At 37.1% G+C, this 26,411-nt stretch overlaps 1 protein-coding gene across 1 annotated transcript in view; it reads left to right on the forward strand.

The window, feature by feature from the left end:
• LOC150106228 (uncharacterized) overlaps positions 1-26,411 on the forward strand; it is a 373,927-nt gene that overhangs the window by 345,462 nt on the left and 2,054 nt on the right. The window contains exon 13 of the mRNA XM_090392254.1: positions 153-311. Within this exon, the coding sequence (XP_090248380.1) occupies positions 153-311 (159 nt within the window). The remainder of the gene's footprint in view (positions 1-152; positions 312-26,411) is intronic.

Genomic DNA, 26,411 nt, shown 5'->3' on the forward strand with positions numbered 1-26,411 from the left:
GTGGTTGGATCTGATTGTCACCTACAGATCAACCTTTTAAGCCCAGAGGAGGTCAGATTATATCTAAATTAAAAAGTTTATTTATTTCACAATAAACGATGTTAGGTTTTTTATATTTATCAGCAATATTCTGTTTTTTCTTATTTATCTAGGAAAATGATACTAAACCTGTGAGAGATGCCACCCTATTCAGAGGGAAACACGGTGATAAAAATTTCACCAACTTGAAACAAGAACAAGAACTGATCCTTCCATTACACCTTACGAAAACACTGGAATACATGGCATCTCAAATGGATCATCTAACTGAGGTATAAAAATAAATATTTTATGAATTTTGTGCAATTCACCAAAACTAAAATGGAATATAATACACTGGTATCCAAAAAACTCAGGATGAACTATTTCTGAAGAATACCACTGCAAATTGAGATGAATCAACTTGTGGCAATTTGTATAACTGACAATTTAGAGTAGAAAGCAGTTACACATTCAAATTTTTGAAATGTGCACAAAGGGGTTTTGTGGTAACACTCAACAGGATAAAAGGCAAAAGTCTGCACTAAGCAAATTGTGTTTGAAGGAAGCTCTTTTCATGAAGGAATAAAATTGCAAACTTTGAATGTATTGTAATGTCTGAAAGACATCATCTAGATGATTTCATGTGGGCAAGAATTATTGGATAGCTTGAAGAAGGCCACATAATTACTGATATTGCCAGAGAGTTTGGAATCTCGCATATCGTCATATTCAGGCTCTGGACAGTGTTTCAAGCCAATGAAATGTGTTCTAGATGTTTGTTAAGAGGTCACCCTCTTAGTATTCATTTCTGTGAATGACAATGCCACATCACATCATACACAAGCACTGGAGATACTTTTGAAGACTAAGGATATTAATTGGATCAGGTGGCCTCCACACTTACCAGATCTCAATCCTCATATCGTTATCCTCGTTCTGGAGGAGGAGTAGGCCAGTTTGCCTCAAGAACTCATGAATTACTTGGTGATAAGCATGGTACAACATTGTGAAAGCTGCATTGCACTTCAGGGTGGACATGTTTCATACTGAAATGTCTCTCTGCATAACTTTCTGTAAGCACTGTACATTAATTCCTTAACCACGTCCTTAGGAAATTTGTAACTTTTGCCAAAAACGTACTGCAATTGAATTTGTATGAAATTTATAACAACACATTTGTTGTGTAATATAATTTATGAGTATGCTGGTAATAAATTTATCTAGACATTTGGCTGTGGTCATGAAAAGTTTTTCATTCATAAACAGGTAAAAATGTAGTTCGTCCTTAACTTTTGGACACCAGTGTATTATGATAACTTATCTATTAAGCAGTAATTTCAATACCATTCATTTGGAAATGGCAATGAATTTCCTCCCTCTTGAAAATAAGAACTTTGTTTTATTGTCCTGTGCATATATAAAAGAAATTATATTCCCTGTAATTCTCTCTCTGCTCACCTCCTTTCCAAGATAAATGAGCATTTCACCATTTATGCATCTATGAAAACTTAATTTTTGGTACCTTGAAAATTCACCAATAATAATTAATTGAAAGAATTTCACTTAAGGTTAACATAGGTAATGAAATGGAATAAAATGAAGGAAAACAAATTGAGAAAGTGATTATCGCAGGGTAGAATGATGAAATGCATGAAAGTAAGGATGAGATGGATATGAATGAAAATAAGTATGAAACATGGGAAATAAGAGCAGATAGAGAAAGGTATAAATATATAGCACTAGTTGGAGGAAAGACGGTAGGATAGCTTCAAAGATAGTGGGATTGTTATGTTTTTATAATAATACAAGGGGTATCAGAAATAAAGAAGACTGAGTTTGTGGGATGGAGTCACTTTGCCCAAAAATAATTGGAATAAGTCAAACTTGGTTGACTGAGAATGATATACTAATGGGGAACAAAAATGGAAAAGTATTGAATCTTCAGGAAGGAGAAAAGAAAAGGGCAGTTACTCTTAATAATAGCAGAGGGAATTGTTTTGAGGCTAATTGGGATGAGATTGAAATTAACAAAGTATATTTTAATAATCAGTTGTATATCTGGGAATGTAGTAGGACACATTATGAAATGCTTGATGAATTTGTTGGGTATGTGGAGTTTAATTATAAGAATGCAAATTGGGGAGATGCGTGATATCACATACCGCTTAAGGTATGTGATAGAAACAGCACAAAGTTTTAAACTGTCGGATTTAGTGATATTCTCAGAGGATAATATGAATGAAGTATTAGTGAGAATGATCATGGGTTACTGGTTTGGAAATTGGTTAGGATGTATCTGACACAAGCAGTGTGCAACAGTATACAGTAGAATTGTTGTGCATTGCTTGTAATGAATGAATGAATTAGGTGTGAAATGGATGAACAGTGAAACAGGCAAGCAGGATGGATCTGAAATGATGTAGAGGAGGAAGTACAGAAGTTGGTAGTGATTAGATGCATAAGATAGTATAAAATTTAGGTTAGAAAAATGATAATCATGGTAAAGAAAGAGATAGTTACAGAAAAGAGGCAATAAAAGAGGAGAATGATTACAGAAGAGCAACACTGGTAGATGGGTACGGTCGTAGGGTGACCAGAAAAGATGTAGTGCAGTTATTTACCAAGCAGTTTGACAGAGTGTACCATATTGGTGTAAATGATGCTATGCAATATGTACAAGAGAGGAGAAAATGACACACAGACAGAAGAGAGAGAGAGATTAGAGGTGAAAGAATGAAATGTATTGAGTGCTGATTGGATAACACATTGAGAATGGATGACAAATATGTCATCCTTTCTCATGCTGCATATTTTTAAGGAATGTGCAAATGAGTTAACTATGTCCCTGACCTGGTTGTTTGCCTGTGCATCTTTTACAGAGGAGGGGTCCTTAACGAGTGGAAATTAATGAACATAAGATTTGCTATAATGGTCTGAATGGTCTATGAAGAGTGGGGCCTAATGTATCAATATACTTGCATTAAGGAGACTCATATATATATATAGTAATATTCTGCTTGTATACTTTGGAAAAGGTATGTGATAGACTGCTACATGACAAATTGGTGTACCAGATGAGGAAGACGGGAATGGATTATAAATTGAAGATTGACTGAAGTTGTTATGAATTATGGCTAAAGCATCTGTGGCTATGAGGTCCATATATTATGTCTGCAAACTGCACATCTTCTGTAAAATTTCTTTCCTGGATGAAAAATTCTTTCATCTCTATATGAGACCAGCTAACTCACATTTAGATTAAAAAAAAAAAAACTTAGCATGTGCCCCCTAGCTTAATGGGATTCAAACCCAGATTTTTACTGAGTGAGCTACGGATGCTCTTTGGGTTTTGAATAGTACCAGAAGTTTGAGTATAGCTAGGTGCAGTCCCATAAAAGATGGAGTGCTTTGTTTTGTTTAATGTAGTTAATGATATTTTATGTTGGTTGATGGGGGATCTTCAGTGGTTTGCTGATGTTAAGTCCTTTTAGGAACGTTTAAACACCCCGCTGGAAGGGGTTGTGATGTTATAGATGATGGATGCACATTCAAGTGCAGGTAGGTTTTCTCTGGATAGAAAAGTATATGGATCTGTTGGGTAGTTGGGTGACAAGAATGTCAATGAAGGTTAGACAGTTATTGTTTTCTTTTCAGTGGCAAAATGGATCCTTGGCTGTTGCTTATGCTAACACTGTGTTTTCTATCTTTTATTTATTAATTTTTTTCAAAAGGTTGGGTACATACATGAGAGGTTGGTTGATTAACCTATAGTACGTTAGTACCGTATATGGATAGAGGTTCGGTGTAGTGGTTGAGACAGTTGTAGGTGTCCTCCTGCGATGAGTCTTCGGACTCCTTGGAGGTATCAGGAATAATAATAATAGTGGGTTAGGAAAGGAGAAACTTGTTTACATTTGATTTAAATGCCTGTATGTTGTATTCTTTGGGAAGGGGAAAGACTGTTCCACAGTAGAGCAGCAGCAGGGATGAAGGAGCAGGAAAAGAAACTTGTTCTGTGGGGTTTCAAAGTGTACTGTGAAAGGATGTTGGGCAGCAGCTGTGCATCTTCCAGTGGGCTTAGTACTGAGTGGGGGAATTACTGATGCTATTTCAGATGAACCGTTGCCATGGAAATATTTATAGAATACACAAATTGCAGAGACCAAAAGTCTGTGAAAGTGAGGAGAATGAGTTGGTAAGAGATGGGTCATTTATTAACCTAATTGCTCTTCTCTGTATTGAGTGAAGCATTTCAAAGGAGCTTTTAGGAGCTTCACTCCAAATGTGAGAGCAGTATTTGATAGCTGGGCATATTTGTAATTTGTATAAGGTTAACAGCTGTTTGGAGTGAAGTGACATCTTGAGTGAAAGAGAAATCCTAGTTTATTGGAAGCTGAGAATGCAATAGTTGTGATGTGTTCATGCCAGGAGAGGCATTATGTCAAAGTAATTCCAAGAAGAGAAATCTCATCTTGTCTGGAAATTTGAGTGTTGTCAAAAATAATACTAGGGGAAAATAGTGCTTTTTTGTGAGAAATAAGACAGAACTGGATTTTACTCGCATTGAATTTGACAAGGTTACCTGAGTCCCATTGGAGGATGGCTTGGAGGTAAAAATTGTGAGGGCAGAGGTGGTTGATGTTCTGTAGGTTGAAGTGAGTTGTGTAGAGTAAGATTTGTCAAATGAAAGGGAGGAGTGTAATGTGCTGTTATCTGCAAAACTGTGTATTGGGTTGGAGATCAACTCAAGTAGGTCAATGATGTACAGAAGGAAGATGGTTGGTAAGAGAACAGTACCTTGTGGAACCCAAGAATTAGTTGGATGGTGAGAGGATAGGGAGCCATCCACCATCACACATAGTGCGCATCCAGACAGAAAGCTGGCTATCCATCTGCAGAAGTGCCGAGACAGTCCAAATGATAAGAGTTTGCTTAGTATGCCTTTTTGCGAGACTCAGTCAAACGCTTTGGAGATATCAAGTGCAACCACTTGAGATTCACCAAATTTTTCCATGGCATTTGTCCAGAGATGGGTGATATATGAGAAGAGATCACCTGTTGATTGACAGTGACGGAATCTGTACTGGTGGTCTTCAAGCTGGGTGACTTCAAGGTAGTGCTGAGTTGAGAATCGATGGTTTTCTCCATCCCTTTAGATAGGATTGAGGTGAGTGAGATAAGGCAGTAGTTAGATGGCAGTGGTTTGTCGCCCTTCTTGGGAATGAGTTTGGATATAGGCCAATTTCCAGCTTTGGGATATATACCAGTGGAGTAAGAGAGTATTACAGGTGGCATAGGGTAAGTGTCAGTTCTGGTGCACAGACCTTCAGGACAATTGGAGGAATGCCATCAGAGCCAGGAGACTTTTTTGTGTCTGATAGGTTTGTGATCTCTTTCTGGCAAAAGGATATAGGTGGCATTGTATGTTGGGCAGTTGGAATGACTGGGTGGCATTTGCCATTGTCAGTCAATGGAGGCAAAGTGTGAAGTCAGGAGATTAGCTTTTTCTGTGGGTGATGATGCAATAGAGCCATCTGGGTACAATAGGAGGGGGAATAGTGTAGAGCAAAAGGCACAGCTGCCATTGGGGCAATGCTGCAAGTTTCCTGCTTTTTGCCTATTCAAATTCTGTTTTGGAAACATTGATAGTTTTTTTTTTTTTTTTTTGCATCTGTTTCGGGCTTCAGTATACATTGAAGATGGATGGAATTCTTGATTTGAGCCAGTTGTTGTATGCTTGATTTTTCATTTGTACAGCCTTGGCACATCTTTTGGAGAACCAGGGTTTAGATAAAGTATGGCAATTCAGAGAAGTGTGGGGAATGCATGTTTCTATGCTAGTGAGGATTACTTTGGTGCATACGTTTGGGTTGGAAGACCGGAAACAGTAGTCCAACCATGGGAATGAAGCATAGTAGTCTCAGAGGCTGTCCCACTTCACACTGTCATAATGCCAAAGTACTCTTGTGTGGGAATGACTGTATAAGCATTGTGGTATGGGGGAGGAGATGAGCACTAGATTGTAGTCAGAATTACCCATGGGGCTCACTACATTCACTGCGTATTTGGAAGGGTTCGGGTTATCTGGTAGGCATGTGAACAATTTTTGTAAGGCCGTTAGCAATGGCAAATGTTTCAGCATCTCTGCCTGCAAGATTCATAAAATGGGAGGAGGAAAGTCCCTTGGTGTTATGGATGGTAAAATCTCCTAGGAAGTTGATTTTACTGCTAGATGAGTGGGACTGGAGAAAACCAATTTTAAGGAGAGAAAATTAAAGAGCTCAGAGTGGTTGGTGGGATTAGAGACAGCAGATGAATTTGACTGAGTGGGGAAGAGATATTTTTCAGCCAAAGAAGGTCAAAGTTGGGCAATTCTAGGTTAGGTGCTCTCTGACAGGGTATGTCACAGTGGATATATGCACAGACTTGGAAAATTTAGATGGATAGTGCTGGGGGTGGGGGGAGATTTGAGTTTCTGCTAAAAAGAGTAAGTGGGTTTGTAGACTGCAGATGGTAGTGGACACTATTAAGGTTGGAGTTGAGGCCACAGATGTTGGTGAAGTGGATATACAAGATTCTGTGAGACATGTATTTGGCTGCAATATTAGAAACGGGTCTTGCACGTTTCCTATGCAGTGCATGCATAGTGGTCTCCTTCGTGGCTACTGGTGGCGTCACTTGAGTTTTGCACTAGTTTGGCTTGTTTGTGATCTATGATCCAACTGTTGTCTCCATTTTGACATTTTTCTTCAAGTTGTCTTCAAAGTTGGCATCTCTGTTCCCCCTGGGCAAATGTTAAATCAGGACGAGCACATATGTTCTATTGAGGACAAGTGTCCTTTAACTTGTTATTTATTGCTGTTATTAATTTGGATGCACTTTTCAGTGTCACAGGTCACTTTCAGGAGAAGTGGAATGTTCGTTCCATCCTTTCTTTTGTTTATGGGTCCAAAACAATGGCATTTGACGATGTTTCTGGGATCGAAGTTGCATTTTCCTGCTAATTTGCTGACGTCTTCTTTTAATGATTTACCATTTTCCATCAGAAAGTTCAGAATAACGGGTTCTTTGAGTTTTGAAGAGAAAAGGCCAAAAAAAAGAGAATTGAGTCTCTTTTTTTTGGGCTGGATCGACTTGTGCACTGTTAATGCGATTACGTTGCGGAGTTCGTTAGTGGACAGGCATGCACTTGTGATTGGGTGCCAGTTGTCAAGTAGTATCTCGAGCTTAGTTTCCATTGCTTGGATTTTGGAAGAGAGAAGATAAAGTTTTGATCATAGTATTAAGATGTTGTTTGAGGTTTTCCATACGTTTGCCTAAGTTTAGTAGCTCTTTTATGGAAGGAAGGGAGGCACATTGAACAGAAGAAAGGCTTGTTGAGATCCATGAAAAGTTTGTGCGCCAATTCATCTGTTTTTGTGCAGGAAGCATGTAGCCAGTGGCAACAGAAACCCATAATATACTTTTTTTTTCTTTTTTCGGTAACTTCGGGTTGATGACTGTGGCATTCCATATTGTCATTCAGTTTGTTGGCGATCGACAGCTCTATACTGCTGAGACTCAAGGTACTCATTTGTTGCCGCCATCTTTACTTCGTACTGTAGGCTTAGCCGGTACTTTCACGTAGTTGTTTTTTAATTGTAAAGATAACTGATTTGATGGACTATGGGTACTTACAAGTTGTGCAGAAGTTGTTGGCTCCTTAGTACTCTGTTAGTTTTCCGCTTACTGATTATTTTGCACAAAAAACAATAAAATCTGGCAGCAGAAGTTTAACATAGCTTATTCACAGGCGTCACCTGATGTTAACCACATGGATGGGATATGTTGGAAACATTTTAACACATCTGTTTATATGTGCTTAAAACATTACCAACATATCTTAGCCACATTGTAAATAATGGAGAACCCATCATTAGAATGGCTATATTTTCAAAATGTTCCATGAAAAGATTGGTGGGGGAATGAAGAGAGGGGCATAGCTGTCTTCAGTCTGCTTGTAGCTTTTCTCTGCTAAGTAAAATAACCATAGTGCATGGTGAAAGTAAATGATATGTTGAAATGGAAAGAGAGTTCAGAATGAGTTTTAATCAGTTTCTTTTAGGAGCATGTTAGTGTGAATAGGGAGGCTACATCAAAACTGGCCATAATGTCAATATCTTTTGAGAATCAAATCTGACAAATTAGATTTGAAGTGCACCAGAGGCTTTAATCTGAGGTCAGGTGTGGCCTATATGAGAGAGATAGCACCTGGGCTAAGTGTTTTATCCATTTTATAAGTGAGGGAACCACTACTGTCCACTGTGGCCTCAAGTTTTGTGCTCTGTTTGTGTATTTGTGGATAATTTCATTACTTAGCAGATTTGATCCTCAGAGATATTGACATTATGGTCAGTTTTGGTATAACCTCCTTATTCACTAACATACCATTAAAAGAAACATCTGTCTATTTTACTTGGCAGAGAAACACCTACAGGAAGACTTGAAAGCACATCTATGCCCCTCCCCCTACTGCTAATCCTTTTCTTTTCACAGAACATTTTGAAAATATAGCCCTAAACACAGCCCATCTCAAGCTCATAACATTGCTCCATGCTACATTGAACGTGTTCTCCATGTGGCTGGGGATGTTTTTGGCATACCCCAACAACCAACACCTGAGGATTCATTTCACCATTGAAAAGGAAAACAATAATTATCTCTAATTATTTGACAATCTTTTCATCCAACTCTCCTTTTCTGTCTACAGAAAACCTGCACACTTGAAGGTGTATAGTATGACAATGTGATAGATGACGGATACACCTGGAAGGTGTATCCGTCATCTATTACATTATTACCCCTCCAAGCAGTATGGTGTTATCAAAAACCTTAGCACATCAAGTTAAAAAGTATCTACTCTGACTACATTAGACTCTCTAATGCAGGGGGTTCCCAACCTTTTTGTTTCCTAGAGCACATTCTAAAATACTGGTAGGGCAACGGGCACCATCTATTTTTTCTAGCAAATTTTTTGAATTCGTTTGTTAAATGAATACATACAAAGTTTACATTATAATCAAATGTCTTATTACTTAAAAGTTTACATTATATAAAAATGTAAATATATATATATGTAAGTTAGTGTGATCTTTTTCATTGCATTTCATTGGCCAGTGCTTCATAAATAGGATAATATGATGATATTCCAGTTCTTAAACTGGAATGAACAACTTCGAATGCATGTCTACTTTACATTGTATGTTTAATACTCGTCATGTGTCATTAACGCATGCGTCATATTGCATGCCATGAATTGTTGCGTGATTATTTCAAACTATACGGCACACGATTGAACAGCGGCAGACACACACACAAATTGGTTGACTGGTGCCATGGTGCCCGTGGGCATAGGGTTGGGAACCCCTGCTCTAATGAAATTAATTGCATCTGGCCACGTTTTCCCCCCTTCAAAAAATCAATAGAACTAACCCCCCCCCCCTAAAAAATAATCCATTTCCATTCCGTATCCAGGGCATCTCGGAAAAATTCTCATACATTCTGTTGTTTTAAGGATACTTGCGACATAAGACTGAATGATATAATCACGTAATCACAAGAAAGATATTTATTTAACCAAATATTTCGGTCTGGAAATAGCAGACCATCGTCTGTTCTTGTAATACCACCGACGATGGTCTGCTATTTCCAGACCGAAATATTTGGTTAAATAAATATCTTTCTTGTGATTACGTGATTATATCATTCTCTCTCATACATTCTTAAAAGATATAACATGCAGACCCTTCAACACATACAAAAAATTAGCTACCCTTGTGTCCTTACCAAAAGATCATCATGGTGCCTACATTATTCCTTGCTCTGCAGAAACTAATCTGCTTTGAACAAGTGGAATGAACACCAAAAATCCATCCAGAGGAACTATGTCCATTATCTGGAGTAATAGATCATGTCATGAATACAAATCACCATATCTATTTGGAGAAAATGAAAAGGGAGAATCCAAGTCAGTGGTGTTAGGCTAGCGTGATATATTTACTATATATCAGACATATTGGTGAGGGTGTTTGAGATAGAATACAACCTGGATTGATGATGTAGAAAGTCTTTTACCTTGGGTATGCTATACGTTAAAGATACCAAGCAATTTTATAAACTTGGTTTTAATCCTTTTTTTCCCAAGTAAGCAAACACAGGTAAGTCAAGTTTGCACCTGAAGTATTTTCAGATCTGAGGCAACTGTTACCTTCCCTTAATGCATAGCATCATACATCTCCGCAAGGAGATGAGCTTTGCATTAGGGGGGATACTAAGGAAAAGTGATCAGAGTTTACTCCACCTTTATTACGAGTTGCCTCAGACCTGAAAATACTTCAGGTGCAAACCTGACTTACTTGTCTGTTTGCTTGCTTGGGAAAAAGGATTAAAACCAAGTTTATAAAATTGCTTGGTATCTTTAACTTATGGATTGATGATGATAGAAATCTCTTAAGAAAGCAACATGGGATTTGTAAAATGGGAGATCATTCTTCAGTAAGTTGGATACATTTTATAACTAAGATGAAAAGCCAAACGGCTATCTTTTCTGGCGAAGTTGATTAAATTAAGGGGATAAAATAATAAGGGAATTATATCCCCTTAATTTAATTAACTTCGCCAGAAAAAATAGCCATTTAGCTTTTCATCTCAGTTATAATATAATATATGGGCACACCTTTCTGGTATTCGTATAATGAAGGTATGCAAGTTCTTTTCACTTAAACTTTGACATCATCCAGGTCTAGCTACTCACTGATGAGACCTCAAAAAAGGTTGAAACCGGTCTGGGTAGTGACCTTTCCTTATAATGTAAAGCAGTATTACATCTTCTAGGAGCTGTGTGTTTTTACATTATGAGAAAATATCAAGGATAGTGAGGAAGCTCTCTCCACCTTTGCTTCGAGTTGACTTGTTGTTGTACTACCAGGTGGTCACTTATGCTTGGATTCGCCGATAGTTCTTCAGCATGTAACTCTTAGATCGTAGTTTTCGATCTTAGAGTTTCGCATACTGGCTGTAAAATAATAAGGGATTTTTATCCCCTTAATTTGGATACATTTTATAATAGGTGATTTGTGTATTGGATGGGGAAGATGCTTATACAGTGATTTATCTGGATTTCACTAAAGCATTACTTGAGTACTGCATAATAAACTACTGTTGAAATTGAGCAGAATGGTGATGGATAATCCATCTGTTAAGGCTTAGGTGCTGGGAAAAACTCATGTTAGAGGCTTAATGAAGTGAAACAGCATTAAGAAAATATTAAAAATGTTATTTAATTCTTCATCTTATTCACTGAGACATCGTCAGGGATTACAATATGAAACACACACATACATACACACAAAACTAAGTGAAACCTGTAGGAATAAGAAAGTAATTTCCCCACTTTTCAAAGCTTTGATAAGACTACAGTCGGACTACTGTATGCAGATCTTTAGCTGAGCCTAGAAAAGTACATATCTTGATACGACATCTTGTCGATGGATCTAAGTTTGGCTATACCTTCTGAAACACCTTTTAAGATAAGGACGGTGGCATGACAGACCACCTCTGTATCACTATTTTGATGAGAGGCAAATGATAATAAAGAATTATAGAGTTTCATTGTCTTGTTGAAGTATGATTTGGTAAACCATTAGTAAGGAAGGTGGATTTTATGCGATTTATTTTTTTCAAGAAAACAATTCAGTGGAGCAAAGAGAGTATGGTCGATGTACTGAAATCTTAATGGTGACAGATTTGTGAAATTATGATAGATGAAAAGATCAGTATGTGTTTTCTTTTTCTGAATATTGAGAATTAAAGGCTCCTATTTGGTTTACAAAATAATAGAAGATCTAAGAGGGTAATCGATTATTTTCTTCTAACTCAAGAGTGAACTGGATTGATATGGTGCTGTAGGTTGTTGATCTTATAGGTCTGTATGAGGACCTATGCCAAACTGCAAAAATATTAACATCTGTACCATAAGGACAGCTTTGGAAGAATGCTCTTTGGCATACGTTGTTCAAATAGTTCTATGAAGTAAGCTAGTGTGGGAATAGGACTACCCATTGCTGTGCCTTCAATTTGTAAAGTTTATTTTGACATGGGTTTATTTTGAGAAAGTGAAGTGTTTCATCTAAAGCAGTGATTCTCAACCTGTGGAGCGTGTCCCCCTTTGGGCATGCGAAATACCTAAAGGGGGACACAAAGAAAGTAAAGAAAGTGGAAATCAAAGGAAAAACTACTTTATTGAAACAAAAGCATTTAATTTAACTATTTATTGACACAAAAACAGTATAAAAACAACAATATAAAATACACTCTGAAAATAAAATAATAAAAATCCACTGTATTGAAAAAACTACTTATGCTTACAGGAATATATCAGTATTGCAAAATATATCAAGCAACTAATTAAAACTAAACAATAACAATGAATCAAAAAATTAATGGCTTCTTTGGGTCTGTGTTGCACAACAAAGTTACATATGATGGTGATACATTGGAAATTGACACTCTTAGTTCGCTTTCTATATTTACGTGAGATCTATATTTTGTTTTTAAGGCAGTCACTGAAGAAGAACTGATTTCAAAAAGATAAGATAAGATGTTGGAATGGCAATAGTGCAGAAAATTCATCAACACCGGCTTAGCAGATTGTCTTCTGATTTTGCCGCTTGACGTGAAGTCTATCGATTGTTCCTCTTTTTCTTTAAGTGTGAGAAACCTTCATGGGTAATTTGAAATGGGTTTCTAACCCACTTGTACATTGCCATTATGTTGTCGTCGGTTATAAAATAGTTTTTAATATTTCTAATATATATATAGCTTCGTCAGCATTGTTAAATGATTTTCAATAGTTGCAAATAAAACTTTGATGTGTTGCTCTTCTGCCTTGTAGGTTTTGTTAAATTCATCCACATTTGCAAACATTTCTAATTTTTGGTGCTTTACCTTTTTGTTCCATAACTGTAATTGTTTACAAAAAGCATTAACTTTGTCACTCATCTCTAAGAGATGTGTATTTTTTCCTTGGAGTTACAGGTTTAATATATTTAGTTTCTGAAATATGTCCAAGTAGCTCAAATTTTCACAAATAAGTGGTCTCTAAACTTCTTTGCTTTGTGATTTTCTTCTTCCAAGAAGATTGCTATTTTGACTCTTAATTTGTAAACATGTTGTAAATATTTAACCTGTGATAACCATCTTGTCTCGCAGTAAAATAGTAACAACACTTTGAAAAGTTCAGAAAACGGTCTTGATTTTAAGGGTCTCAATTTTATAATTCACCATGGTTATAACTGTTGTTAACACAATGTTTAGACCAGGACTCATTTCCTTTGCAACATGAGCTTCTCTATGAATCATGCAATGTGTCTAAATACATTGTGGGCATTTTTCCCTCTCATGGGCTTATAAACTTTTAAACCTTCCAGACATAACTCGAGCACCATCAGTGCAAATTCCAACACAATTTTTCCACTGTATGTTTGCCTTGCATATAAAATAGTCCAATATTTTGAACAATTCAGGTGCTATGGCCCTTCTTTCTATTGATTTACAAAACAATAACTCTTCAACTGATAATGCATTGCAAAATCGAACATAAGCAATTAAATGACAATCCTTGTTACTATCTGTTGCTTCGTCAAGTTGAATTGAGAATAATTGTTCACAAAGCTTTGACAAAAGTTGTTGCTGCATATCTTCACATGTATCACCAATTCACCGAGCAACTATCATTTGATAGAAGTATGCACTGTAGTTGTTTAGTAAAACTTTCTCCAAGCATAATTTCCTCAATAACAATCAGCTGGCAGAACTCTATCTTCTCTGATAGTGTGGGGCTTTCTGCACCTAGCTATTTTATGTGGAACTTTGTAAGAAGCTAGTAAAGCTTTTTCATTTACAGAGAAAGCTTTTCAAAACATTTCAGATTGTCAGCAAAGACTTTTCGAGGTTTGTTAACCTACTCCTTATGAAGTGTTTCCAAATATCTTTTAAGTTTATTTGGTTTCATGCTATCAGCTGCCAAAATTTTCGAACAAATAACACACAGTGGTCTTTCTTCATCATTTACTTCAGTCTTTGTAAAACCAAAATCTAAATATTCTGCTGCAAACGTTCTTGATTTTACTTTTCTGTGAACCTGAATTTGTTGATGTCAATGCTCCACAGTCGTCAGATGCCTGCTTACGTCCAGTTAAAAATTGATCAATTTTTCTACACTAGAAAATATTGTTATTATAATGTGTATCACAGTCGTGAATAGGAGTAAAATAATGCTGCCCATCAACTTCTCGCTGTTGTCATTGTTGGTATTATTGCCATCTTGCCATTTCAAGCCTTATTTACACTCTCAGAAACATTTCCAGAGCATTCGAGACTTCCCATGATGAAATCGCGAATGTTCCCAAAAGGCTGATACAATTCAACGGTCTGTGCAGTGATGCCAAATCTGTACAATTTTCAAAAGATTTGATGATGTATTTAAATTTGTATGAATATTTAAAAATTTTAATTAATTCCTAGTTTTTTTTTTGTTTGTTTTGCTAACTTTTATGGGTTTGTCAGTGTCTCAAAACAAGAATTGCAAGTGAGGAAGGTGGGGGGTGCCACAAAAACTAATATTAAAAAATGCGACACACATGAATGAACATTGAGAAACACTAATCTAAAGGAATATTCATGAATAAGGACACAATATCTAGGCTGAAAAGGAGATAACCTGAGCAAAGATGAAGCTGTGATATCTTTTCTTTAAAATGAGAACTATATTTGACAAATGAGGAGGACTTTACTGTTAATGCTGAAAGTGATTTGGAAAGTTGTTTTGCAATTTTATAATATGGAGAACCAATGCAATCCACCACTGGATGTAATGGAATATTCATTTCTTGAACTTTTGGCAGTCCATATAAATGAGGATGCCCATAGTAAAACATGAGTTTCTTCTTGGTTTCCTCACCCAGTTAGAAGTATGTTTGATTTCCTAATCTGGATTGTTGTAGGATCATTACCAAGAGAACAATACATGGAGTAGTCACATTACATTAAAGTTAATTTTCTATAGATTCATTTCGATCTTGAAGTACTAATGCTTTCCCTTTTGTCCGTCTTTGTAATAATAAAATTATTATTATTCCATATATATATATATATATGTAGAGAGAGAGAGAGAGAGAAAGTAGGCCTTCATTTCTGGATGAGACTTTATATTCATACTTGTCAAAAATCAGCTAAGACTATTACACAAGGAAGGTGGACTTTACTAGTCCACTTTCCTTACTAATGGTTTTACCGAATCATATGTCAACAAGATAATAAATAATTATAGATTCATTATCATCTGCTCTCATCAAAATAGTGATATAGAGGTTGTCTGTTGTTTCACCATTCCCTATGTTAAAGGTATCACAGAAGGTATAGTCAAACTACTTAGATCCATTATCCTACAAGATATCTAATTTTCTAGGTTCAGCTACAGATAAACGTCTGCCTGCAGTGTATCAAATTCCTTGCCAAACAGGTAGATATGCAGCCTTATATCGTGATGAACATGTAGACTACATTAAGATCCATGAGCTAGAGTAATCAGAACTTGCAGAGCATGCTGTCACCACTAGACACAGAGTCCTTTGGAAGAAAATTATGGTTCTCCATAAAAGTAGTAATTTTTTGGAACATTTATACAAAGAGTTGTGAGACCTTGCATTGACTGAATGTAAATAGAAGATGGACTTAAATTATGGGAAATAGTTTTTTGCAAATTCCAGATATAATTTAAATTTAATTATCTATCTATCTACACACACACACACACTATTTTTAATTTTTACTAGAACCTTAATATAATTAGACTATGACACTACATCATGTTTTGTGCAATTCATGCATCATTGTTGAATATACCAGTTTCCATTCTTGTTATCTAATTTGAAAGTCATACTTGAAGATGCCATTGCTACTATGGCAAAACATAATATGTTATACTATTGTATAACCAAGTGCAAATATACTATCAGGCAGCATCTGTGAATAAACTACTCTAAACTTGTGTTCCAGCATTTTATAGTCATTGTAAGTGTTTTTCATTCAAATTAAACGTTAAACAGAAATCTTAACAGCAGGTACTAAGGAGCCAATTATTTTTGCTCAAACTGTAAGTACGTATAGTGCCTTAAATCAGTTATCCTTGCAGTTAAAAATCAGCCATGTGGAAGTGCCCGTGATGCCTAACATATGAAGCAAATATGGTAGCAACAAAAGCTAATGACGAACAGGCATCCTGTGTCTCAGCAACACAGTGCTAATGATTGCTGGAGGGGGGGGGGTATGTTTTGCGAGCTCTGTTGCCACTGGCTACATGCTTCCTATTTGCTGTGCCTCCTGAACTTAGGCAGACTAGTTGAAAACCTCAAACAGCACATGAATGCAACGAACGAAACTTTTTCCTCCAAAATACAAGCACTGGTAGCCAAGCTTGAACTAATTGACGATTAGCACCTCGACACAAGTTCACCCTTGTCCGCAAATGAATTTCTCGACTTAATCACTTCAACGGTACACAACTTGAATGAGGCCAGAAATAAAAAATTCAAAACTGTTATTTCTAACTTTCCGATGGAATTGGAACACATCAAATTAGCAGAAGAATGCAACATCGGTTATAAATATATCATCCATTTTGGACCCATAAATAACAAACTTTTCATGTAAAAGTTCGTTTTATCCTCGTAAAAGTGACTTTTGACACGCGAAAAACATGCACATCTAAATTAATAATAGCGATCGACAACAAGTTCAAAGACACTTGCCTCCAATTACACATACTTGCCCAACCGGACCTAACATTTGCCCAGAGAGAACAAAGTCATCAATTTTGAAAACGACTAGAAGAAAAACGCCAAAATGGAGTAAACAATTCGATCAATGACTACGAAGAAGCTAAATTAGTGCAAAAATCAAGTGATACCACTAGTAGCCACCATGGAGACCAGTATGCAGGCAATGCATGGGAAATGTGCAAGACCATTGCAGTCAATGGTCTTACACATGGTCAATATGCCCCACAGAACTTTGCACATCCACTTCACTAACATCTGTGGCCCCACCTTTGAAGGTCCAACTTTGACCTTCTTTGGTTGAAAATATCCCTTTCCCACTCAGTCAAATTCATTTGTTGTCTTGATCGCTTCAAGAATGCAACAAACCACTCTGAGCTCTTTAATTTCCTCTCCTTAAAAATTGATTTTTCTCAAGACCCACTTTTCCAACAGCAAAATCATACTCCTAGGAGATTTTAATGTCCACAACACCAACTGGCTTTCCTCCTCCAGTTGTATGGATCTTGCAGCAGAGATGCTGAAACATCTGCCACCTCTGACAACCTTACACATGTTTAGATGCCAACCAGAATACCAGATAATCTGAACCAAATACCCTAGATCTCTTCCTCACCAACAACCCTTCCAAATACACAGTGAATGTAGTGGGCCCCCTAGGTAATTCTGACCACAATCTAGTGCTCATCTCCTCCCACATTGGTCCATTGGTATAGACTATGCTACTAATGGCTCACAAAGAGTTAAGCAAGTTTGAGAATGGTTAGTAGCTGAAAGGGAGTAAATCGTTCGATGCTGTTGGCACACTTCCCTCAATGAGTCTTTGGACTCCCTGGCGGTGTCACATAATAATAATAATAATAATAATATCACTTACACAGCCACCTCCATACAAGAGTCATTTGGTATTATAACAATGGCAAGTGGGACAGCCTCTGTGACTTCTATGCCTCATTCTCATGGTTGGACTGTTGTTTCTGGCCTTCCAACTCAAACATATGCACCAAACTTATCACCTAAGTAATCCTCATCGGCATGGAAACATGCATTCCCTGAATAAACCCTGGTTCTCCAAAATGTGCAAGGCTGTACAAATGAAAAACCAAACATAACATACTCAAATCAAGAATGCCATCTTCTTCATCATCATCATCATATTCCTGCCATGTACAGGATATGATAGTACTATATGAAAAAAATTACATCATTACTAACTTCCTATCTACAATTTTCCTCCAAATCAGTCTGTTACTTGTCAAGACTCCAACATTATCAGATCTTATATTTCTATCGTCTAAGGCACTTTGTACCATATCAATCCACCTATATCTTGGTCTTCCTCTGGGTCATTTTGCTGCCAACCTGGCAGAGAACACTTGTTTTGCTAATCTTTCTTCCCCCATTCTGTTTAAGTGACCATACCACCTGGGATTAGCTCTGCTAACGCATTCCTCGATGCTGACAATGTCAAGTTCTTTCCTAATATCCTAGCTTTTAATATGATATTGCCATTTATGCCATCTCTTCATGCCTATAATCTTTCTCAGGACTCTCATATCTGTGGTCTTTGGTCAAGTGTTTTACTTCTGACCCAGCTCTCAGATCCATAAGTTAAAACTGGTTTGAACACTGGCTTGTATACAGCTAATTTAGTGTTCCGACTAATTTCTCTCTTATTCAATTGACTTCCCACCATACCAGCTTTGCTGATCCTGTTGTCTATTTCTATATTTAATTTACCATCTTCAGCAAAAATCGTGCCTAAGTAGCCGAAATGTTTTACTTGTTCTACAGATTCTCCATTCACAACACAGTTGACATTTTCAATGATTCTGCCTATTTTCATTGTCTTTGTCTTTTTATTGCTGACCTTCATACCATATCTATTACAACAGCTATTCAATTTAGTCAGAGAATCTTGCAGATTTGTAGCGGATTTATTTAGAAGTATAACATCATCTGCATAAAGCAAAGAGCTGACATTAACATCTCCAATTTTGATATCATGTTTAATACCACTTTCTTTCATAATATGATCCATATAGATAATGAATAACAGAGGGGATAATGTACATCCTTGTCTCACACCAGATTTAACATTAAACCATGTTCCTGTACTTCCATCAATTCTAACTGCTGACTTACAACTCAAATAAAGACTAACTATTGCTTGATATAATGCCCCATTGACACCATATATAACTAGCATATTGAATAGCTTCTCTCTTGGCACCTTGTCATATGCCTTTTCCAAATCGACAAAACTTAAATACAGATCTTTATTATATTCCCATGCTTTCTCGACTATTTGTCGTAAAGTGAAGTTCTGATCCTGACAGCCTCTATTTGGCCTGAATCAAGCTTTTCTTCCACAATTCTTCTCAACCGTTTCTCAAGTATACTTGCATAGATCTTGCCAGGAACACCTCTGTAATTCTCACATTCAGTTTTATTTCCCTTTTTATATATGGGTACTATGAGAGCTCTACTCCAATCATCGAGAATTCGTCCCTCTGTCCAGTATTTCTGAACTGTGCAGTGCAGCCACTGTAAGACTCTTATACCACCATACTTCAGCATTTCTGGTCGAATATCATCTACTCCTGCTGCCTTTTTCTACTTCAAGTATGGATACATTCCTGACTGCATGCCTGGCCATTTTTTTTTACCACTGTGCTATCATCACTGCTTGTTTCATTTAGCAGTTTTTCAAAGTAATTACTCCATACTTCAAGGATATCTTTTTCTCCCATTTTCATGTCACCTTTATCATTTCTAACTCCTTTTACACTTTTTCCTCCATTCCTAAGCTTCTTCAACAACCTCCAGAATATTTTGCCACCTTCTTGATATTTATTTTCTATATTCTTGCCAAAGTCCTTCCATGACTTTTGTTTAGCTAGTTTTACACAGTGTTTAGCATTCTTGCATTTGTCTCTATATTCTCTAAGAGCAAAAGCTGACTTATTTGCCAGGAACTTTTGATATGCTTTCTTCTTTTCTTTCGCTGCCTCTTTGACTTCCTGTGTCCACCAGCGAGTTCTGATTTTTTTATCCTTGCAGACAACCTCACCACATGCCTCTCTGGCAGAATCAGTCAGTGTTTTCTTCAGAGTTTGCCACTGAATCTCCAAGGTTTGGTTCCTGTTCTCAAACTTTTTCATTTTTTCTTCAATAATCTTTGTGTATTTTAGTCTACAGTTCACATCTGAGAGCTGCTCAACTTTTATTCGCTTTAAAACTTTCTTACATGTTATTCAATTTTATCCTGCTCAAGACTAAATAGTGATCACTTCCAATTTCAAATCCTCTGTACACTCTGGTATCCTGCACCAGGGAGAAAACATCACTATCAACAATAACATGGTCAATGAGACTTTTTTTATTCCTAACCTCTTCTCTCCATGTGAATTTGTGCACATTTTTATGTTGGAACATGGTGTTAGTAATAACCAGTCCATGTCCTGAGCAGAAATCCATCAGATATTTGCCATTATTATTAGCTTTGCTCTTTTCTCCAAATTTTCCCAAAACATTTTTGTATGTCTGACAATCACTTCCTACTCTGCTATTTAGATCCCCAACAAGGACCAACTTTTCTTTTTTCATTGTGTCAGTGGCTTTCTCTAGAGCCTCAAAAATTCCTCCACTTCTACCTTAGTAGAACCTTCTGTGGGACCATAGACACAAATAAGTCTCATTGTCCAGTTCCCCATTCTCATATTTGCCCAGATTACTGTACTTGAGACTGACTGCTATTCAAGAAGATTAGCCTCGTATTTTGTGTTGAATACTATGGCTACTCCTTCTTTTCCTTGATTGTCATTGCCTGAATATAACATTTTGTATTTATTGCTCAGAAAGATCTCACCAGTTTTTGTCTATTTTGTTTCAGTCACCCCTATTATGTCGATCTGGTACCTATCTAATTCTTCAGCTAGCTCCATTTCTTTGCCATTCAGGCTTCTTACGTTGATAGTACCGATCTTTAACTCTGGTGATGTTGAGTTGGGATTTGTTTTCAGATTTGTTCCAGTAGCTGACTTTTTGCTGTTCGCCTTGGTTCCCTGGTGAAAACAACGGGGGCCTTGTTTAACTGGGCGACGCCCCAGCTGGCATGAAATTTTGTCATGTTGTACCATCATTTTTTTATTTTGGTTTAACCAATAAGAATACAATTTGGTCGGCTAAATCCCAAATTGCCAGCCCATCCTCGTTCGTTCAGTATCCAAGTAGATACCCAACAGGGTGCACCATGAGAAGGTGAGGATTGGACATTAGGTCAGAAGCCCTGGTCAGTTCTCTGCATTCCTTTAAAGGCTATGTGGAGGTCTCCTCTCAGTTATACAGCTTTGACCCTTAAGCATCCCTGCTATCTTCTTTAGAGCTTATGTTGCAATTCAAGCCTGAAACTCCAGTCTCCTGGTTTCACACTTTGCATCCAATACATGCATAATTGACAATAATAAATTATTATTATTATTATTATTATTATTTGACACCTCCAGGGAGTCCAAGACTCATCGAGGGACGGCACTTACTCTACAGCTCTCCATCACTCAACCTCATCCACCCTCATCTACCAAATGTATTATCTTCACCAATGCCATCTACTGTCCTCCACCACCACCATTAGCATTTTCACAGATATTCACAAACATCCATGCCCACAGCGGGATTCGAACTTGCAGCCTTTTGGCTGGAGAGCGGATACGCTAACCACTCGGCCAACCAGGCTGGCAATAATGCCCCCCAATATCCTTTTGCAAGAAAGAGATTAGAAAAATACTGTCCAAATTAGAGACAAAAAAGTCTGATGCCATTCCTCCAATTGTCCTGAAAGTTTGTGCATGGTAACTGACTTCTATCCTATGTTGCCTGTATAAACTCTCTTACTCCACTGGTATCTATCCTGCCTGCCTGGAAATTGACCTATATATTCAACTCATTCCCAAGAAGGGTTACAAATCACTGCTCTCCAACTACTGGCCTATGTCGCTCACTTTAATCCTCTCTAAAGTAATTTAAAAAATCATCAAGTAGGTGTCTAATATAATTTTGGTATGATTCTTCCATTGCATTTTATTTTGTGCAAGATGACTCACTTTGCGTACAGAGTTTCTGCACTATTTGACAATGTCATCGCTTCATTCTCTGTTTGGTGTTCCTCTTTTGTGCTTTCTTTCAATCATCCCAAACAGCAATCTTAAATTTGCCCACCTAATAAGCTGCTGCTGATCAACAGGAGATCTACTGATATATGTTACCCATCTCTGGAAAAATGGCATGGAGAAATTTGGTTAATCTCAATCGGTTGCACTTGATATCTCTAAAGCTTTTGAACAGGCCTGGCCAAAGGCTTACTAAGCAAACTACCATTGTTTGGTCTGTCTCGAGACTTCTGTAGTTGGATTGCCAACTTTCTGTCTGGATGCAGACTGTGTGGCGGTGGATGGTTCCTTATCCACTCACCAATCCTCTTCTTGCTATATATCAATGATGTATTTCATTTGAACTCCAACCCAATACACATTTTTGCAGATGACAGCATATTGCACTCCTCCCTTTCATTTGATAAACCTTACTCTAAGAACTCACCTCAACCACCACTTAGCTCAATTCTGATCTCCAAGCCATCCTGTAATGGGATTGAGATAATCTCATCAATTTCAATGCTAATAAATCCTAGTTCTGTCTCATCTCTGATTTAAAAAAAAGGACAATTTTCTCCCTATATTATTTTTGACAACACCCAAATTTCCAGACAATTTGAGATTTCTCTTCTTGGAATTATCTTGACATCAAGCCTCTCCTGGCATAACTACACCACAACCATTGCATCCTCAGCTTCTAAAAAACTAGGATTTCTCTTTCTCTCAAGACATTACTTCACTCCTGAACTACTATTAGCATTATACAAATCATAAATCCATGCAGCTAATACTGCTCTCACGTATGGGATGGGAGCTCCTATAAGCTCCCTCAAAATGCTTGACTCAATACAGAGGAGAACAATTACTTATTAATGATCTGTCTTTTACCAACTCGCTCTCCACACTTTCCTACAAATGTTTGGTTTCTGCACTATGTGTTTTCTACAAATATTTCCAGGGGAAATATTCATCTGAAATAATATCAATAATTTCCCCACTTAGTACTAAGCTCATTGGAATACATGCAGCTGGTACTCTGCATCCCTTCACAGTACTCCTTGAAACCCACAGAACAATTATCTTTTTCTCCTCTTTCATCCCTACAACTGCTGTATTGTGGAACATCCTATCTCCTGTTGTGTTTCCCAAGGAATATGTAGGCTTTTAAATAAAAAAAAATATAACAAGTTCCTCCTTTTCCAACCCATTACCCATATATATACGCATGGTCAGCCTAGTGGCTTTGCGCTTCACAACCATATGCCTGGGGAAGGAGTGTCCTAGGTTCGATTCCCATCGCCGACGTGAGGAGCTTAAGGATCTTCCTCAGCCATAGCCAAGTTAGCCAGTCTTGGGCATGGACAGCAGAGTTTTTCCCCCAGTTTATCTGGGGTTTTTCATCCCGCCAGCAGGCAAACCGGCCCCATGAACACACCCTGATCTACAGCCATAAATACTTAACCCCCATGAGGGAGTTCAACTTGCCCCAATAGGAACGGGGGAGAAAAGGGAGGGAACTCTATACAGATAAATAAATAAATAACCCATATATAGTACTAATGTAGTATAGATTGATCAACCAACCTCTCGTGAATAGGCTCAACAAAAAAAAATATATAAATTAAAGCTTTCAAGAAATATCTGGATAATGCTGAATTATAGTAACTGAAAAAGTTATTTTTAAGTGTGTCAATATTACATATAAGGAGTATAATGACAAATTTACTTTATTATTGTCCTGAATCAGAGGTTAAAAACATACCTCCTACACACTCATGAGACATTTTTCTGAGCTAAATTTAATACTGGGGAAGACCATACTCCTACTAGGTGCATCCTGCAGGTGGCAGATGAGGAAAGTCCAAATGGGCTGCTCCAAATAAGGATTAAGGAGCAGGAGAATATCATGCCAGCTGCAGACAGTTTGCCATAAACCCCTGTGAACTCAGAGGATCCAAATAGAGAAAATGCTACTGCTTCCAGGTCAGCCGATGTGACTGCCTATAAAGCACAGGAAGCAGTTGAGAAATATGCAATGTGGTCAGCCAAAAAGTGTTCTTACCTCCTAACTCTCAATATAAGTATGCTTTATAAGACAGAAAAGTTGTGACTAATGGAAAAGGAATTTGAAAAAAATCAAATGAGATATAATTGGTCTCACAGAAACACATTGGCCAGGAGAAGGAGCTATAAACTTAGAAAGCAGAAGATTATTCTACTCAGGAAGATACGATAATGACCACAGAGAAGGAATTGTTAGTAAAAAATACCATTATAAAATCCATCACAGCCATTGAGCTACACGGACCAAGAATGATCTTGATTAGAATGAAAACAAGGAAAGGGGGGGGGTATACATAAAAAATAACCCAGATTTATGCACCAGACCATTCGCATGATGAAGAAATAGATGTTAGAGGAAACGTTGGCTCAGATTCATAAAAGACAGAGGCAAATTCCATAACTTCATTACTATGTTCAAAAAGACTAGAAAATATAACCATTTGGAGACAGATTGTACAAAAGGGACCCAACCTGTCACCAGATGGATGAGATGAAGAAGAAACTCCTTTACAAAGAATTCCTCTCACTAGAAACTTCCATGAGGTTGCTACTTTATTTAAGATTTAGCTAAAACAAAAAGTTTTACTTCCAGAATGATATCATAATCATGAAATCATCACTTTTGTTTCATAGAAGATTTTGAACAGAATCCTTACAAACTGCACTTTTTAATCTCCAAATCTGATATTTCAATGATCCAAGTGCAGCCACACTGCACTCAGCTAGCCAGTTCATTCCTATGTAGTCTGTGTTTGGTTATTAACTGGTGATACCATTATTACAAATAATGAAGTGTCTTATAAAATATCTTAATGTTCATCATAAAAAAAAAAATGTACTTTTATTTTATTTTTTACAGGTGAAAAAGCCACTATAATCTCTTCAAAAGAAACTAATGAACTGGACATTTACCGGAAATTCATTGAACACAATGAGAAATCAACACTACATCACCGGCCCTAAATATGGTATCATTTGGCATGCCATCAGAATTCTTTACACGAGAAAATAAGCAACTAAGATAAATGAATTTAAAGCATATAAGTGTGCATTAATTTTTTCTTAAAGGTTATTAATATTGCTACTGTGTAAATTAGAACTAACATACCCTTATTTAAAAATACACAAGATTCAAGATTCCATAGTTGACATTTACAGTCACACCTTACCAAGGTAATTCATCATCATCATCATCAAATTCCTGACATGTATCCTCAAGTGGTGTACAGGATATGATAGTACTACATGAAAAACTTACATCATTAACTTCCTATCTACAACTCTCCTCCAAATCAATCTGTTACCTGTCAAGACTCCAGCATTATCAGATCTCGTATTTCTTTCTTCTAAGACACTTTTTACTGTATCGATCCACCTGTATCTTGGTCTTCCTTTTGTTTCTAATCTTTCCTCTCCCATTCTGTTTAAGTGACCATACTACCTGAGATCATCTCTGTTAGCACATTCCAGAATGCTAAGAACTGTTGTTTATTAAATCAAAAAGTTTGCTATTGTAAATTTCCAGGGATATATATAAATGGAAGAAACGTCAAATACACAGATAATATAGTAATCCTGGTAGTATCCAAACTACAATTATAAAGAAACAGTCCAGCTTCTAAATGAAGCATGTAAAAACTTTGGAATGAGGATCAACAGCAGTAAGACCAAAATAATGAAAATGAGAAGAGACATAGACAACATCTCAACCTGATCAAGGGTTTGCTTCTCTGTATTGTTGCCATGAGGAATTGGCTATAACCTTTCATCATCATCATCATGAAATTCCTGACGTGTACCCTCAAGGGTGTACAGGATATGATAGTACTGCATGAAAAACATCACCAATAACTTCCCATCTACAATTTTCCTCCATGTCGATCTCATATTTCTGTCTTCTAAGGCACTTTATACTGTATCAATCCACTTATATCTTGGTCTTCCTCTGGGTCTTTTTCCTGCCAACCTGACAGAGAACACTTGTTTCGATAATCTTTCCTCTCCCATTCTGTTTAAGTGACCATACCCACCTGAGATTAGCTTTGCTAACACATTCCTGGATGCTAACCTTGTGTAGTTCTTTTCTACTATCCTCATTTTTAATATGATGTTGCCATTAATGCCATCTGTTCACGCCCCTAACCTTTCTCAGGACTCGTGTCTGCAGTCTGTAGTCTTTGGTGAAGTGTTTTATTTCTAAAACATCTCTCAGATCTATACGTTAAAATTGGATGGGATAATGGTGCTGGAGCACCATTATCCCATCCCTGTAGTAGTTCTCAGTAAGATCTGCAAAATA

Source organism: Typopeltis vanoorti, chromosome 5 (assembly GCF_054136105.1).
Source record: "Typopeltis vanoorti isolate ZY-2024b chromosome 5, IOZ_Tvanoo_1.0, whole genome shotgun sequence".
NCBI lineage: Eukaryota > Metazoa > Arthropoda > Arachnida > Uropygi > Thelyphonidae > Typopeltis > Typopeltis vanoorti.